This window comes from Colletotrichum fructicola (assembly GCF_000319635.2).
Source record: "Colletotrichum fructicola Nara gc5 chromosome Unknown KSG_Nara_v1_contig04, whole genome shotgun sequence".
Classification (NCBI taxonomy): Eukaryota; Fungi; Ascomycota; class Sordariomycetes; order Glomerellales; family Glomerellaceae; genus Colletotrichum; species Colletotrichum fructicola.
Genome location: NW_027094054.1, coordinates 4,056,615 through 4,073,554, shown reverse-complemented (window position 1 = coordinate 4,073,554; position 16,940 = coordinate 4,056,615). Strand labels below are relative to the sequence as shown.

The 16,940-nt window shown below is 52.7% G+C and overlaps 5 protein-coding genes across 5 annotated transcripts; 3 read left to right on the top strand and 2 right to left on the bottom strand.

The window, feature by feature from the left end:
* Nucleotides 1-1,081: 1,081 nt before the first annotated feature.
* Nucleotides 1,082-1,501, top strand: CGGC5_v007930 (uncharacterized protein; the record flags this gene model as incomplete). The annotated part of the gene is made up of 2 exons (XM_066151932.1): nucleotides 1,082-1,119; nucleotides 1,249-1,501. 2 exons carry the CDS (start codon nucleotides 1,082-1,084, stop codon nucleotides 1,499-1,501), a joined length of 291 nt encoding a protein of 96 aa, XP_066008807.1.
* Nucleotides 1,502-3,723: 2,222 nt separating this feature from the next.
* CGGC5_v007929 (uncharacterized protein) lies at nucleotides 3,724-4,270 on the bottom strand (the record flags this gene model as incomplete). Its single annotated transcript, XM_066151931.1, has 4 exons — nucleotides 3,724-3,730; nucleotides 3,789-3,828; nucleotides 3,918-4,105; nucleotides 4,233-4,270. The coding sequence occupies 4 exons, from the start codon at nucleotides 4,268-4,270 to the stop codon at nucleotides 3,724-3,726; spliced, it is 273 nt and encodes a 90-aa protein (XP_066008652.1).
* A 6,976-nt stretch (nucleotides 4,271-11,246) lies between these two features.
* On the top strand, nucleotides 11,247-11,726 carry CGGC5_v007928 (uncharacterized protein; the record flags this gene model as incomplete). The annotated part of the gene is made up of 2 exons (XM_032020973.1): nucleotides 11,247-11,314; nucleotides 11,444-11,726. 2 exons carry the CDS (start codon nucleotides 11,247-11,249, stop codon nucleotides 11,724-11,726), a joined length of 351 nt encoding a protein of 116 aa, XP_031881921.1.
* Nucleotides 11,727-12,938: 1,212 nt separating this feature from the next.
* CGGC5_v007927 (uncharacterized protein) lies at nucleotides 12,939-14,138 on the top strand (the record flags this gene model as incomplete). Its single annotated transcript, XM_032020972.1, has 1 exon — nucleotides 12,939-14,138. One exon carries the CDS (start codon nucleotides 12,939-12,941, stop codon nucleotides 14,136-14,138), a length of 1,200 nt encoding a protein of 399 aa, XP_031881920.1.
* A 107-nt stretch (nucleotides 14,139-14,245) lies between these two features.
* On the bottom strand, nucleotides 14,246-16,630 carry PHHY-2 (Phenol hydroxylase; the record flags this gene model as incomplete). The annotated part of the gene is made up of 8 exons (XM_032020971.1): nucleotides 14,246-14,947; nucleotides 14,993-15,273; nucleotides 15,323-15,396; nucleotides 15,445-15,658; nucleotides 15,709-15,743; nucleotides 15,791-16,298; nucleotides 16,347-16,426; nucleotides 16,479-16,630. The coding sequence occupies 8 exons, from the start codon at nucleotides 16,628-16,630 to the stop codon at nucleotides 14,246-14,248; spliced, it is 2,046 nt and encodes a 681-aa protein (XP_031881917.1).
* Between the last annotated feature and the right edge of the window lie 310 nt (nucleotides 16,631-16,940).

Below are 16,940 nucleotides of genomic sequence, written 5' to 3'. Positions count from 1 at the left end.
ACGATTGGCATCCACGGCCCAGCCCAGCTTGTCAGGACGCAACCCGGGTAGGGTTAAGGTAGATCCAGGTATGCCACCCAGACATTAATAAGAGGATCGCTCAGAAAGAGGTGGCCAAGCAACATGCCCGCTACCTCCTATGCAGACTGCTGCATTTTTCGGCTTACCAGTACCAGGTGGAGTACGTACACAGAAATCTTCCCATTCCCCACTCACAGCAGCTGCAGGCGGGTATCCACTGCATCTGGGTGCACCTCTGGGCAAACAGGTACGTACCGCTGCGTCTGCGTCTCCGTCTGTCTGCGCCTGCGGTGCCTTGCACCTTGCACCTCGCACTCGACCACTTCCCAGGCGACACTATCATGACTAAACTCGTAACGGCTTAGTGTGCCCGGCGTGCTTTCGAGGGGTCCCAGTAGCTTGTCAGGAGGCAAGCCGGGTAGATCCAGGTATCCCACCCAGACATTAATGAGAAGGCCGCCTCAAACGAGGTAACCTAGTAACATGCCCGCTACCTTCCCGCCTCTTGGTGAATTCGTTGGGTCGTGACTGCGGCACTCGGGTGGTGGTGTGCGGGCAGACTCTCCCCTTCGTACCCCTGTCCAGGCCTCACTATCCGCCAATGAGGTGTACTTCTTTGCACTGCCTCATTCTTAGCACCACATGTGGGAGACCCTTTCACAAAGTCCACAGCGCAACCGCTGCGTCTTCCATCCTGTCTCCTCCAGTCCTTCCCGTCACTCTCTAGGTAGCACTAACACAATTATATATAACATGGTGATCCAGCGTTTCCCAGCCCGCTTTCCGTTGAAAGGTTGTGCTTCTCGAGGTCTTCCCTTGTCAAGTTCATCGTTCAACCAAATGCTTATTTGGACTCTCAGAGTGGCATGAGCGTCTTTATTAGAGCTTACGAACGTCTCTGTTCACTGGCCAGCATCGACATCTGGGCCGATTTCCCCCTAGTTCTCATTATATTGTCTTTTTCTCCCATATCAGGCACGCCTCTTCTTGGGCCCCATAGAAAGACTCTTCACGCATCGCTTCTTATCTTTGGGGGCTCAATAACATACTGGAAGGTATCATGGCATCTCAGCGATCCGTCCAAGGTTCGAATAACATGTACGTCGCTATGGTCTATAGTTCGCAGCCATGGTTTTCGCAGTTGTTGTCCACAATTGCCCTAATTCTTTTTTCTTTCTTATTTCATTACACCTTGCATAGTCAGTCTTAATGTTTGGCCGGGAACAGTGACGGCGCGTCGGTCCCTGCGATTCATACTCTCGGGAACAAGGCGCGAGCTCGAGCGCGACTTGATCAGTTCAACTCGGACCATGGTCTCAAACCATTCGGAACCGGTCAAGGCCCACAATGCCGGGCCGCTGGAGTCAAAGCCAGCATTGATCAATTCAATCGGAGCTTCCCGAACAGCACCATTAGCTCAGGTACGGCAGCTCATTCGCCGCCCGACAAAAACCTCAATGGCACTGGTTCTCAATTTTGATATGGTGTCGCGACCCTTGGGACGATCTCTGTACTCAGGCGAAACAAGGTTGGGTGACTTGTCCAATGTAGCTCATCCATTTGGGGCTAGTTTGCAAGATCCGATGACAGGGGCCATGCGGCATCCCGGCATGCCACCAGCAGTGACAAAACAGCGGGGGCTCGCTGAAGCTCGGGCCACGCTAATGATGAACTGCCATTTGGCGGGCAACGACTGACCTCATGTGCACGGTACGTACCTGTCATTGCCTATCATTCGCCCTGAATCGTTAACAAATACTTTGCATCAGATTCAGCGTGGAAGTCTACTCTTGGTGTTTTTTTTTTTTCTCTTTCTTAGAATTTTAGGTTCAAATGCATTTGCTGAGGCTTTCTGAACGGCCGGTGCTCATAGGCTGATTGAGAGAGCTTGAGCGACTTCGCACAGGTGGTGTTAGAAAAGCCATGCTGGGCATTGGAAGCGGGGCACTGACGACGCGGGGAGTGACACTATCTCACGGTGAAAAGGATATGAATACAAGCAAGTTTATATGTGTTCAATCTATATTCTGATACAATGAGTTTCTCTGTGAACTCTTGTTGTGCGCTCTGTACAATATGCCTGCGTTCACGTCTGCCGCAGCGCACTCTAACGACTAGCATGCTGCTCTTATTGCGCATTGATAATGGATACCTTTGATGGTGAAAAGCTCATTTCTGAGTAGCAAAGACTAGCGAGGATTCTGAATAAATGGCCAGTAGAGGAGGCCACCGATAAGGGGGCCGGTCATCAGGCAGACTTCTGCCATAGAATGATGCTCACATCTCGAATTAGCAACGGACTTGTATGTGCTACTTCATGGTAGTACTCAGATGGACGTTCGATGCATGTTCTATGCCAGTATCTCGCTTCTACTCTTCGACCTGGAGGCTCAAATAGGTGCTGCCATGCAGTCAACTTGGTAGAAGTCTCCCAGAAAGACCTTGAATCATGCATGCGCTTGATGGAACGGCCTAAGTGCATATCAAGCTTGAGTCGCAACGATACCCGCACCGCCCACCCTCGCTCTCTGCCACTCGACACTTGGTACGGTTTTATGTTACACAACCACACCTACGGAGACTCATTTGGCCCGTTCCTGCCCAGTATCTGGCACTCGAGTGACGCAGCCACTGCGGCCTCTGCTGAAGCCGTCACACAAACTACCCCTATTAGTGCCTTGACCGGATCGACTCTCGTCCAATACCTTCCCCTACCTGGAAATTTAGATCAGGTCAACGATCCGTGTGAATCAAATTGTTAAGTCATGTCCAATCATCCAAGAAATGCCCCATCAGGACGCGCATAAGCCAGGCATGCTTTCGGTGTCACGTTTTCGTCCGCCAGGTGAGTTGAAGACATCTACATGGCATCAAATATCCAATTGCAAAGGGACACATCGAGAATGCGCGAATTAAGACGACCAATGCTTTTAGGGAAGCCTCATTCTTCCTTGTGCGGTAAAACTTTCCCCCAAAATGACGATGCGCTGACAAAACGTCGTTGCGAAGGATCTTTTCACGATGGCGTTTCGGACGTATATGCATCTGGGAGTGATATGGCAGACCTGAATGCCCGAATATATCGCGGCCTAACGTGGTTACATGAAAGGCCTGTCGCACGGCGTGTCAACGGACGTGTCATTCGTAGCACAATAAGGGTCAGCTACTGAGACATGCCGGTGAGCCTGGCACCTGAACACATTTGGCAGATTCTAGAGTAAACGGACGCGAAATAACCCGGTGGCCACCCCCATCTAGTATGAGAGAATGTGAATAGACATCCATCAATCTTCGAGAGTATAGCTGATTTGAGCTGGGCGACGGTCTTCGGCATCGAGACATATAGGACAGATGATAGTGTGCTGGGTGGACGTCTGACACTCTTATCTTCAGTGAAGAACAAGCCGCAAATGAGGATCATTAGGTTGTGGTAAGATCTATGAGAAGTTCATCGTAAATACTTCGGGATTCTGCTAATTATCAAACATATTCTTGGGTATTCTTTCTACTACTGCTTCCATATCCCGTCTCTCGTTCAGTGACGGTTAAGTGCACTGCAACGCAGACTCACAAGCAGCACTGACCCTCCCTACATCTAATGGATTGACCCGCAGCCGATCAAACAATGCAAAAAGGCTGATTGCAATCGAAGGACAGTCACCTAATTCAAGTCGTGAAACATGATCCCCGCCGATGCAAAGCTCAAGATCTATAATGACCTCGTTCAGTCAGTCCATGAGTGTGATGGTCTCGGTGACGAAGCTTACACGTCGTTAGAATCAAAACTCAAAGCTATCTTGGAGTATCCTGAAATTGGCCACCGATGCCTTCGAGACAAATTGGAAGAAATGCAGTAGACGAGTCGTTTCCAGTGCGCTCAGTTTCGCTGGTCTGACTTGGAAGGAGCTGTTCAATACTGCTGAGCACCGCTTGCATGTGATGTTGTCTCTTCTCAGTCCTTGCGACGGTGTTCTCTCCGAGAGCCGGGCCATGTGATTCTTGATTTGATATGAAGTCATCCAAAGGCGTGGGAGCATAATCTGCTGGTAGTCCAGAAGGGGCAGGACGAGCAGAGGGGTCTTGGCTGGTGGACGCAAATCGCCATCAGTAAAGAGCATCCCTCAGACTCTCATCACGAAGAATGGGATGAAGAGCCTCTGCAGAGCGAAAAGTGGGATGTACGTAAAATGAAAGAGAATGTATGAACCTACGAGATCGCCGACCCCTGCATCGCAGTGGTTGAGGCCATGGCGTGCGAAGGCTCAAGACGCAGGCCCGCGTGAGGTAGGTTGGAGGTTACGAATGAGAAAGAGACGGAGTTCTGGGTGGAAGTCAAGATGAGACTGGGGGTGAAGAAGAAAGACAAAAGTTGAACCTGCGTCAAGTCTGGCCTTGGTAGTCGCTGGCGGGTCACTTAGACAAGAGATGGCGGTATTCATAGATGATGAATGCAGCATGGCACGATCTGGGAGAACACCAACATGGAATTTCATCTTGGGGAGTCGGAGTTTATATGAAAATATATCAGCTTGTACCGTGAGAATGACGAGGAGGATGGGCATCTGAATGATCTCGAGCTTTTTGTTTTGTGTGTGAGGAGAAGAGGGTGTGGTAAACCAGTCTTAGCGGCGTGGGAGACCTGGCCCCCGGGGTGTGGAAACCACGGGCAGTCTGGGGTGTCTGGTGTTCATGATGGAACTTGAAGGGGAACAAGGGGAGTGGACTTTACTAGCGGCGGTCCAGAGGCACGGAAGTTGCTGCACAGAATCCTATTGCAAGGTACCTCCCTTGGGTAGTTCCTTAGGTGCCTACCTAGGTGCCTTAGGTAAGGTACCTAGGTAAGGTAGGCAAGGTAGGACAGAACAGGGGTAGCTGGCTGGCTCTAGCGTGCGAGAACACCGAACCTGGGCCTACCTACCTTAAGTACCTTACCTTAAGGTACCTAACTTAGGCCTCCACTCTGGAATTTTGGAAGGAAGACACAGACTAAAAGCGTCCAGTCTGAGAGGGGGGACTGATAGTGGGGGGCAGCGACTGCCCGGGATTTGGCATTTGGCCCAGCTCTCCTCTCCCAGCATCAGCAACGGCAACAGCCAAACTGCCACAAACCCAGCACGCACACCTCGTCAGCGCTGGTAGCTTCAGCGGCGCGCCCTTGGTTAACCCCCCCCCCCCCCCCCCCCCCCCCTTTTTTTTTTTCTCCAAGGCCCCGGGCGCTAGACCAGGCCCCTTCCCGTCATGTTCTTCAGATTGGGGGGAGGGGGAGGGGGGGGAGGCGGTGATGGACAGCAAGTACTCGTAGCAAGCGGTCTTCGTATCTCGCACCTGCGCGAGATTTGGATGAGCCACACAGCGTACAATGCCAGCTTGTTGTCGCAAAAACTGCCACTAGGTTCGGTCCAAGACCACTTTACTCGCAGCAGCAGCCTCCCAACGACGCGGTCGTAAAACAGCTGGAACAAACTGTACTTGGCCATCAATTGACAGCACATGAACAAATCAGCCAATCACTACAATCTGGGGGCTTTTCTTCGCTTGTAGATCACTCATTGTCTTTCGCGAGGGCCATTACGTCGGTAGACACATCAACTTCATCACGAAGTGGCATTGTGGCTAGCACAGGGCAGGTTTCGATTTGAGCTTATTCAGAGATAGTAGACTGTTGTTGTGCTTGACGGATACAGGCGGTGGCTGTTTTGCATCGCAGAATGCCCCGTATTCTTTCGCAGATGATCTTTGCAGAAGCATTCCTACAGCCGGATGCCCAACCTGTTTGGTCTAGGAGGCCAAGCGATCCGATTTTATGTCGTAGCTCATTTCCACACCCCCCGGTCGCCATCCTCATCCACACTCGTCCCATCCTTGTTCGCCGTCTTTCGCACTTGCAGGGGAACAGCTCCCCACCTCAGTCAAGGCTTGGGGGAAGGGGGGTGGGCTTTGGAGAACACGCAGACCCCGAGCAAAGAGAGAGACAGAGAGATGAGTAGGTACCTACCTATTTGCTGGAGGGACCGCACGCTAGGTGCCTTTGCTTGATAAGGTAGCTTCCCCCCTCACACCCCCCTCCCAGGCCCTTCAGGCCCATTTCACCTCCCCCAGTGATCCTCAGGTGTTTCTGGCTTGAGTGCAAGGCACGAGAACCTTGCTGCAGGACAGGACAGGGGTGGCAGGCTTTCTTTTGTCACTCGCTTGCCAGTTTGGGGATTTGGGAAGCATAGCCGCGGACACCAGACGGAACTGCTAGCCGCTGTCAGTGTGTAGCTGCTCGTCTCGCACCCTCGGGTGACAGACAGCGCGTGGGGTTCGCCGCACCAAACGCCAAAAGCACCACCCCTGTGATCCGGACAGTCCTGGCTCGATGCCGTAGCGAGTGCATCTGCGTCACCCGGCCTTCTGGAATCAGGACTGGCACCGAGTGTACCGGGCCGTCGTCGTCGTGCTTCGCCTCACTCGAGGTGCAAAGTTCGACTTGACCACGAAGTTGTAGAGGTATTCGGACTTCGGACGAGCAACCCAGCTTTCGTTGAGGCATCGTGATTTAGGTGGCCGTCCATGCGCCCCACGCGTTGATGGCATGTGGCATTCCGCCGTAACTATTATACTCAGCCTGATTGACTCGGCCGTGGCTGTTAAAGGAAGCACGGACATGACTCTAGCCAACAATGAAGAAAGAAGGCAACAGTGACGCAGACTGCCGTGGTACAAGTATTCGGTACCGTACCAGTGCCATGCGCATCCCTTCACTCCCACGCTTCAGGCCCCGTGTCCCTCCCAAATAACCGCTCTACCAACGCGGGACATGTACCGGTACTTCCACGGCTGCCGTCTCCTCCGTCTCAGCCCAATCCACTTAAGGTTCCCATCTCCCGGCCGTGTCGGTCTGCCAGGTACGTGCCGAGTCGTCTCGCTGTGTTGTGTGGGTGGAAGGGTTGTCAGAATACGTCAGTCCCCCTCCCCTTTCACTCGGTGCCATCACCGTATAACGCTCGTAGAGCCTCCTGACAACGAATCGCTTGACGACACAGTCGAAGATCTCACGGTGTTCCCCGGCGCAGTGTACCTGAATACCTTAGGCTGCTGCGGCCCACAACGCAACCATCCGACCAAGCCACACAGTGTGGATGGCGTTCGCCCTTGGGGGCCACCGGTGGCGGATGGGGGTTTCCTCTTTTTTGAGTGAGCAAACCCGAGCGGCTCCACGAGCGTCCCGGGAGGTGATCGCAGATTTGATGAGGGACGATCGCTCCAACGGGTATCTCATTCTGACGGACGTGGTGGAATCAGCGTCTGGTCAAACTGGTCTCCGACCGTGATGACTCTCCTGCCTCGGGACGCTTTTTGAAATGTCGTTTGAAGTCCTCCTGGCCAATAACCTCATTTCAAGCATGCTGTGCGGTCTGGTCTGTCCAAAGAAGATTTCCATGCTCAAGCCCAGGGACTTTTCTGCAAGCGGGGAGCAAATACTTAATCATGTATCGTTCTCCCCGCCACATAGATGCTCCACCAAAGTATTTTGTCAACGTGAGATATCGGTCCCGTGCTGCCAGGACAGTGGTAGCTAGCCCGAGTTACCCGCCACACCCACCTCCTCCTTTGACAATAATGTACCTCAGGTTAGTTACCTCCGGTACCCGAAGCGAAAAGTCCCAGGTCCGGGCGAGTTCCGTCTCTCCCCCCTCTTGACTGATAGTATGCTGCCCCGCCCCTTCCTTCTTTCATCGCCCCGCCCGTACAGTGTACACGATCAGCCATAGAGGAGCTGCTTCCGTTGCTTTCGCGGCTGACTAGCATTTTTCCGCAATGGTCTCCTTGACCCCGGGCTTCACAACAAGGTTGCGAGTTGACCAAACAAGCAGAACATGAGTCGAGTTTGGGTCACCCTCAAACCCTCAAGCTATCTTTTTCAGTTCTTGCCATTGCTACTGACCCTCTCTATGTCAGGCCCTCCTAATGATGGATGGAAACTTGGCTCCAAGCGTCATAGCTTCGCTCCACAATCAGCCAAGACTAAACGCTCTAGCGTACCGGTCGAGACTTGGCCATGAAAACCGTTGATTGTGCCTTGGGAAGCCACACTATATCTTCCGCCCACTAGGAATAGTAGGATGCGCAGCCGTTATTGGCGCAAATGTTGGAACGTGGTCGAAGTTTTTGACATGTTGTAGATACTCAACGCCAATCTCGAATGACGCAGTCCTCCCCATGGGCTACTCAAACTCATGCCAACCGGCGGTACGTGGGAAGGGGTCGGAAAGAGACCCTATCGTGGCAGTTCAACCCACCTGTCAAACTTTTATCTCTCTTTCCCTCCGATTCTATCTTAAATGCACAACCGATTACACGGCTTCCTTGTTATGGGTAAGGTGACATTTCTGAAGTTGGTGACCGTAGTTGAGCTAAGTTAGCCCCGCCCGTGGCTGCAACGCTCATCAATGTAACAGCCCGGCTTACAAGCATGTGTCTGGAAAGAGGTATGGCAGCTGTCAGGATCAAATGTGTTACGGTTTCGGGGCATGTACCTTACCTTGTACTGTCTTGCCGTTGTTTTGTGTACCTGAATGTGTAAGTGTGTAAGCCGGGAGACAAGGTATGGTTGAGATGGCACTAGTGGCCCCCGCATGGGGGCTGTGAAGGAATCCCTGTCAATGATGTGCACTAGTGACACAAGCATTGCCTATTTCAGATAGCTTTCCCACGTTGACTCGCACAGACAAGACAGGATCCTAGTCTCGTTGTAGCCAGATCGGACGACGTGCGATATGTCAATCTGATATTCAGACGAATATCGCAGCTTTTGATAATGGCTTCGGATAGCATAGAAGGTGAACCAGCGAGTCTGAAACGCCTTCCGCGCCGCCACTGATGCTTCTTGTTGACTTTCTGACCTTGATGTTTGGCGTAGGTAGTCCAGGCAGCCCGCCCAAGCAGCCGGGTGCGGCCTTTGCGAACCTTTTTTGCGAACCTTTTTTTGAGCGAGAGCCGGCTCGGGCGAAGAGAAACATTATTGCAGCGAAGATAGCATGTGATGCAATGAAATGGATGCCTTAGCCTCAACGCAAGGCAGAGGCTTTTGCGCTGGCATGCGCTTAGTTCTGGTCTGCGTGAGAAACAGCAGAGAAGAATCACTGACGACCTCGCCCGCTACCAATTGCATCGCAATTGCATTCTTATCGTTTCAAATCATTCGATTGGTGAGTGAGTTCGTTCATATCCCACAACCAGAGTATGTCCGTGGATGGGTTTGTGGCAAGATGACGTTCAGGTAGGAACCATGGTTCTGACGGGCCCTCGACTTGGTGTCAAGCGCAAAAAGACGGGAACCAGCCACCTAATGTCGGCGAAAATGCATGTGGTACTGGGGGCTGCAGATGAGAGTTGGCTCACGTATTGAGATGCATGAAGGAGGCAGTGCAAACGTTTTTCTCTGTGAACGCGAGGGCATCACTGTGGGGAGGGGGACAACGCAGGACCTCATGGCCGAACGGACCATGAAGATTGAGCTCGTGTGACACCTGCACTTCAACCATCCACGAACCAACCCATTTGGGTCCTCTAGAATATCACCAAGGCAGATTGACGACGAAATCCAGCGTCGACGGCATCTCAATGACCTAGAGACTGCCCTATTCAAAAGGTAGGAAGCAGCAGGCGGGAAGCTGCACTGACGGGCCGGTCGAGGATGAGAAGAATGCCGCACGTGATCCTGAATGGAAAGCACACACATTGCAACCGGTCAAGTAAGCGATCTTTTACCGCCTCACTCTTGGGACCCTCCACAGCTCTTAGGGGTCTTGACGATGATAGAAGGCAAGCTGACATGATGAAGGTTCATCTCGTGTTTGGCGCCGTTTAGGGTGGCGGCGACCTAGTCCAAAAGCATCAAGACGGTGAGGTTCTCCCGTCCCCCTATCCACTAGTGGAGGTGCGTACCAACGTTCAATTTTCCCTACACAGCACGCTACACTAGTGTGCTATTCAAGTGCCATGTCTGAGTAAGGTACCACCCTTGAATGAACCTTTCCTTAGGTACCTTATGTCTTCTTGCCTGAACGATCCAGACGTTGTACGGATCCCTAAGGAAGTACGTGAGGAGACACCTGCTAGAGGAGCAGCAAGCGAGCAAGGACCATTGCCCGTGTGGTGCAATTTGAAGAGGGTTATCTACCCACTCTGCTGCCCCTGCTGGGGGGGAACCTCAGGTACCGTAGGTAGGGAGTGGTGGTGGCCCCGCTAGCTGCTGTTGCGTCCCATGGATCTTTCCAATGTCACTTTTCCCACACGGCTGGGCGTCCACGTCCCCGCTCCGACCTGCGTCCGTCCTTACCTCGGTCAGTCCTTACCTCACCTCATTCTTCAACCTACCACTCGCTGGCGGGGAAGGTGCTATCCAATCTTCATCGGCACACCCACGTTTGACTTTTCCCAATATATTTTCTCCTAGCACGGTTTTTCTGCATGAAGACGGCCAGCGATTCACATTGCCCTTCAACATTCTACGACGGTAGCTTACCCGACCTACCAGTCGTGTGTCTTCGCGGGATCGCGCTCTTGGGCACTGCCCCCTTCTCGCTCCTCTGACCCCATTTCTTCCTCTCCCACTCTCTGCCCAGTCTACTCTGGCGTCATTTCCCTACTACAACTCCTTCCTCGAACACAGACTCCTTCGCCCTCGCCTTCATCCTCTCTCTACTTTCCTTCCGCCCCCTCCCCAGACCTCTGCTCCGGTAATCTTCAACAGAGGCGCCGACCCTCGCTGCCAACAATCATAACGAGACTGAAAATTGCGAGCAACAACGTCGACTTCTTCCCCAAACCAGAGCACCCTCACACAGGAGCCATTGTGCGAGAAGTCCTGCCTTACCTAGCCCGCTTACCTAGCTACTCCGTCCCGAGCCCAAACCCAAGCCCCCTAGTTCTCTGTCCATCTTTAACAGAGGCTCGCTCGACGAAATCAACGAAGTTCAAATCTGCGAGGAATAACGTAGGCTTCGTCCCAGAACCAGAGCAATCATATCCGAGAGCCATTACCCAAGTAGCATAGCTACTTTGCCCCGATCCCAACCTGAGCCTTGATACCCGATACCCGACAACGGCGACCGCCAATAGACGACATAAACAGCGACAGCGACTTGACTTCATTGCCTTTGCCAATTACTTGCCTTGTTGTCGTGACGTCAAAGAGACTCGGCCACTGCTAGCGGCATTTTGAGCCGGTCACAGTCACGATGGCCGGCAATCAACCCAACACCGACGCGCACTCAACAGCCTGCAACCAGGGCTCCGTATCATCACCGTAAGTCACAAACACTATCGGGCCCATGGTCTTTCCGCCTTTCCCTGCTCCTGTCATCGCCTCCCTCCACATCCATGGTATTGTCTCGGCTCGGTATCGTTCGTCATCGCTAATCGTCGTCTCCCACAGAGGGGACGATGGCAAAGTCGTGTCGGCGGCGGAAAGATCGTCGAATGCGCAGACAAATCTGCAACGCTACTTGAAAGACGACGGTGATAGACCTGTTGGTGATGAAAAGTCCCGCATCGGCATAGGAGCACCAATAGCTAAGGTCGATGCCTTGTTTTCAAGAGCTGGCGCCGGTCAGGCTCACGAGAAGCCTCGCCAAGCAAGCGCCCATGAAGCGGAAGCTGATCGAGCCATTGGAGATCAACTCTCCACCGTGACTCAAGAGCGGCCTAAAAGGCTGTAATTGACCCCGACACTACCATCACCTTCGAGTTCGCAGGCTTGGCCGTCAAGGACACCCATCAATAGCCCCAGCTATCGAGCTCTCGGATTACCTGCAACTGGCTCCTCGTGTTTGCATTTTATTCCAAGGCGAAGTCGGTTACAAATATACACGGGATGGTTCTCTTATCGATGGCCGTCTCCACGGAGAGGGTTTCGTCGAGTTTTTCCACGGAGTTTCGGGAAAGCACAGGTGTTGCAAGCATTCTCGCCACTTACTTTGTTGTTCACGGATAGTGCCCATCGCCTGGCTTCACGGTTTTGGTTGATGTCTGAGAAGACTGAAGCCGGAGGTAGCCTCTCGAGACACTCCCTTTTCGGTTGCTGCGAGTCTGAAAGGGTCCACATGCGGCCTCCTTGATCCAGACCTTAGAAGGCGTTCGTCTGGCCTTCTGTATGCCAAAGCCAGACAACCGACAACCTGGAGGCACACGACAAACATGAATCGTGGGCCAAAAGAAAAAGCGTTGGCAAGAGAATGAGACCAAGGTTGGAAATACGGTTGACGTTGATGTTCTTGAGACAATTGGCCGGCGACAAGGGTGCATTTTTTTATTTGTGCGTGATACGACTGGTTTAGTCAGTTGTTCAAAGTTTAGCTTCGACCGTTGTCAAAGCTCGCTTGAGTACTTCTGCATACCTCTTGGGCTTTTTTTCCATTACGGCGACTTGGCCTTACTGTCTGGTTCCCAGACTGGTAGATTTCCATCTTTTGAAATGGGCATGGGCTAGCGCAGCAAAATATGGATCTGGATTTACAGCTAGACTTGTGTTTTTAGTCTCATCTAACATAATCATCGCCACCCTTAACTCCTTCTCATATATCGACTTCCGAACATGGACCCGGGTGTCCGCGCATGGCAACGTTAATCAGAGCAATTTCACTAATGTTTCTTATCACTAAAGGCCATGACTTTCCTCACTGTTATGACTATCGTCCCAGAGGCCGTCTCTCTCAGTTTGACTATCTCCGCTGTCGTCTTCGTCTTCGTCTTCGTGTGGTCAAGTTGTGCGGTGGGGTTACCTTTGAGGTTTTATTGAGGTTTACATCGGGATTTACCTCGAGGTTTACCTTGATAGCCGTCCAATATTACGAAGAGAGTTCATTTTCCGGTCCGGAGATACAGAATTTTCACAAAGGCCCCCTTTTTTTCTTAGCCATGTTGCTTATAAGATGCTCGGCTCCCTCGCCCTCTCAAACTCCTCCTACTCGAACATGCGACTTCCATCACCATCATCGAACCCCACTATCAACATGGCGAATTCTCAGACCCGTCAGATGTCACCGAGAGACGACGCACACAGCCGGCTTAGGGACCCCAGCAGGAAAAGGTTGAACGAACTATATGGCCGGGTTGTCGACAGGAAGACCGCGGCCATGACGGCTGTACAACAGCAGCTCAAGGACCTCACAGCTTCCCATCTCGAGGGCACATCGGGCCTATCAGACCGCCATTTTCAGGAACAGTTCAAACGACTCGAGGAAGATATCTACAATTGCGAGGAAGAGCTTTCCTTGGTCTTGTTCGGCAAGAACCAACTCATTGGGATCTTCCAGGACGTCGATGAGTGCGCGGGGGATCTCCGAGACAACGACAGGGCACAAATTAACCGGCTTGTTGACCAAGTGACACGCACACATAGATTCACGGCGGGGCCCGATACGAGGGAGGACAACGCGGAGCAGCAGAAATTCAGGCAGCGGGTGATTGAGATATACGATCCGTGCGGAGGGAAAGAGAAAGATGGTCCTAGGTGCTCAATCTCGGGAGTTCAATGGGGCGTCGTCGCCGCCCACGTTGCCAATTACAACCTGGGTGAGTCAACTGCACGTCATCTCTTTGGCAAAGACACGGGGGAGCATGGTGGTGGCGGCCATCTCGATAGCCCACTTAACGGACTGTTGATGCACCGCGACTTGGAGAAGGCCTGGCGCGCCGGGCGATTTCTCATCGTGTCAGACGATTTCGTCAATGACAACGGGCGCAGGGAGCGTGGACTCAAGGTAGTCGTCCTGGACTTCGAGCTGGAGAAGGAATTCTATGGGTACAGATATGACATATCGACCCACCAGCTGCATAATCGCAGACTTACTTTTCTCAACAATAACCGCCCAAGTAACAAGTACCTGAACTTCACGTACGCGATGACGGTCCTTCGGCGCCAGGTACTCCAGGCGACTCCGAGCACAACACCCCTCGATCAACGGTTCATGCAGAGCGCGGCTCGGAAGGTCTGGGCGTCAACGGATTCGGACTGGGGACAGTCGTTACTCTTCAAGGTGACTCGCCAACTGGGGTTTCTCACCGAGGAGGAGGCCAAACAATTCAATTCTATCACATCAAACAGGCGCCTCTCAAGTTACCTGCACTAGAGGACCGGAAGCTGAAGACTGCGGCCATTGAGGTATCATCAATACTGAGAGAACCTGCGCTAAAATATGACACAGAGTTGATGTAGCTTCATTACGACACCCGCTTCTTAGCTACGCTGGAAGATACCATCGAGCCAGTTCTGAATCTCTTGTTGGCCGTCATGTCCAACCGAGACAACGAGTCCGACATATCCATCAGGCCGGAGGCCAACCACCGCACCCTTCGTCTCGTCGATACCGTACTTCTCATACGCTCGCTGCGGCTCCTCATAAAACGTCTTGCCGTCGACGTAAACCTTGTCATAGTCCCAGCCAAGCTTGCTGTCGAATGGATGGTACATCTCATGCACGTCCTTCAACAGCTCAACTTGATCCCGCGGCGCGGTATGTACCAGCAAGACATCCACGATGGAAGGATCCTCGTCCGTCTTGAACTTCATAGATCCGCTGTGAGGGTCTGAGCCAGGCGTGAGTTTCATGGTGGGCAGCTTCGGGAGGTAGGTGGTGAGCCAGGCACCGAGAGCGTTGACCGTGTCGCGCTGGGCCTGTTGAGAGATGTCGCCGCCAAAGACGACGAGCCGGAATCGGCCGTTCGAGGGAAGTTTGTGGTGGAGTTCCCAGAGGCGTGCATCTGACTGGCGGATGACTTTGTATGAGGGGAACCGTTGACCTAGTTTGCAGTTTGTGGCAAGGGATTGTGTGCTCTTGGCGGTGCTCTTCTTGAGATCGTTGTCGCCTTCGGAATCTTCTTCGGGACCCTTCGCAACGAGGACGGTCGGTTGATAGTTGACGCCGACGCCAGTGGTGAACTAAAACGGTGAGCTTGAACCACAAATATCAGAGAGGTAACATACCATCCTGCTAGTGTGGAAAGCCTTCTGGAACTCCTCTGATGAAACACCCGTCTCATCCATAATGTCCTTCGCCGGTCGACCAGTAAACAGCTTTGAAAACTTGCCGTCAAAGGCGATAAGGTCCTTTGCGATCTTCTTGCGCTCGAGCTCATACGACGACAGGATCTCACGGGGGATAATGTTTTTGCATACGAGACCAATCTTCCAGCCGAGATTGTAGCTGTCTTGCATGGAAATATTCATACCCTGGCCAGCCTTCGGAGAGTGAGTGTGAACGGCGTCTGATCTTATTAGCGGGCGTCTCATGATAGCGAGAATGGGTCGACTGACCTCCAGCGAGGAAAACGCGGTTGAGCTTGCTAAAGTGGTCACCAGTTCTTTGGCCGATCTGGTAGGCCGTCCACCTGAGGACAGTCAGCACTTCATCTACATTGAGGACTGCCAGTCATTACCAATCACAGTAGTGGTACTCTAACTTGTACGGGCTGAAGATCTTCTGAGCAGACTTGAAGATAAAATCGGGAGTGATCTGAGACCTGTCGACCCGACCACCGCCTGCAGAGACCTCCTTCAGCTGAATGTAGAGTCGGACCATCCGGTTCTCGCGGGGAATAATCATGAGGGCGCCGGAGGTGCTGTGGATCATCGTTCGGAATCTGATATCGGCTGTCAAGCGTTAGCTAAATACATCTCAATTCTACTCGAGCCAAACGTACGAAAGTCGGTGATGGGTACGATGTCCATAACGCCCCTGCAACATGTCAGCTTCGGACCTCATCCACAAAGTAACATACTCACCAAATAGCATCCGTCGTCTCACCCTTCATCTTAAAGTCTTTTCCTAGAGTCTTCCTCGTCCACGAATGGGCACCATCGCAGCCGACAACGTACTTTGCCCTCACAATCTCATCCCTTGCCTCGCGACTCTTTGACTTGGCCAAGATGTCGCCCACATCGTCGTCCGCAAGGTTGCTCCTGAAGATGCCATCGCTGAGATTACTCAGCATCTGTGTTGGCGTCGCTTCCTCCTCGGTCAAGTGCCGCAACGTGACAGTCACAGGATGCGCATCCGGGTCTTCGGCCTTGCTCTCGTCAATCTCGAGCGATGTGGGAATGACCATGCGCTCTACGCGCAGCGCTTCCTCGTCTGAGGCGTACGACTCTCGAATCCCATCTAGGAAGAACTGCTCTATGCGACCCTGGTGAAGAACAGACTCGGTGAAGCGGGAGAGCCCCGGAATGGTGTTGACTGCTTGGGCGCTGCGGCAGATTCTACCGTTTTCGTCATTATTCCAGAAGCAGACCTCTGCACGATGTCAGCGTATGTATCGGAACATTTATATAAGTGACCCACCTAGCATGCGGTTCGCTTCTTTCCACACGCGTTCTGCAACGCCGAAGCTATCCAAGATCTCGAGAGACCTCACTTGAAAGCTACCACATCAGTTAGACCCAAGTTATATCATGCGCATCAAAGACATCGTACCCATCTGCCTGGCCAGAGTAGATCTTGGCCGTCCGCTTGTCCACGATGCGCGCCTTGACGCCCAGTCTCGCCAACCACAGCGCCAACATCAGCCCTGCAGGGCCAGCGCCGATGATGAGAACATCAACCTCAGACTCTGGCAGCTCCGTCATGTTGGATCAGGGGCAGCTGGAACATCAAGCAGGCAGAAACAATGCAGTGTAGTCAGGCACCTGGACAAAGACAGTCCAAGCTGAGTTTGAACAAAGAGACAAAGCTCGTCACTTGGGCCGTTTTGAGCCATGCTGGAAAACGGGGAGTCTTAGCTCCCACGAAAGCATGCGTCGTCGGCGTGGCGGGCCGCAGCAAACTGCCGTTTGTTGGGGTAGAGTTTGGGGAAATAAGCGATGAGAAAGCATGACAAAGGGAAGAGGGGCCGAAGTGGAGGGGCAGAATTGGGGAAATTTCCTACTTTGACGACCA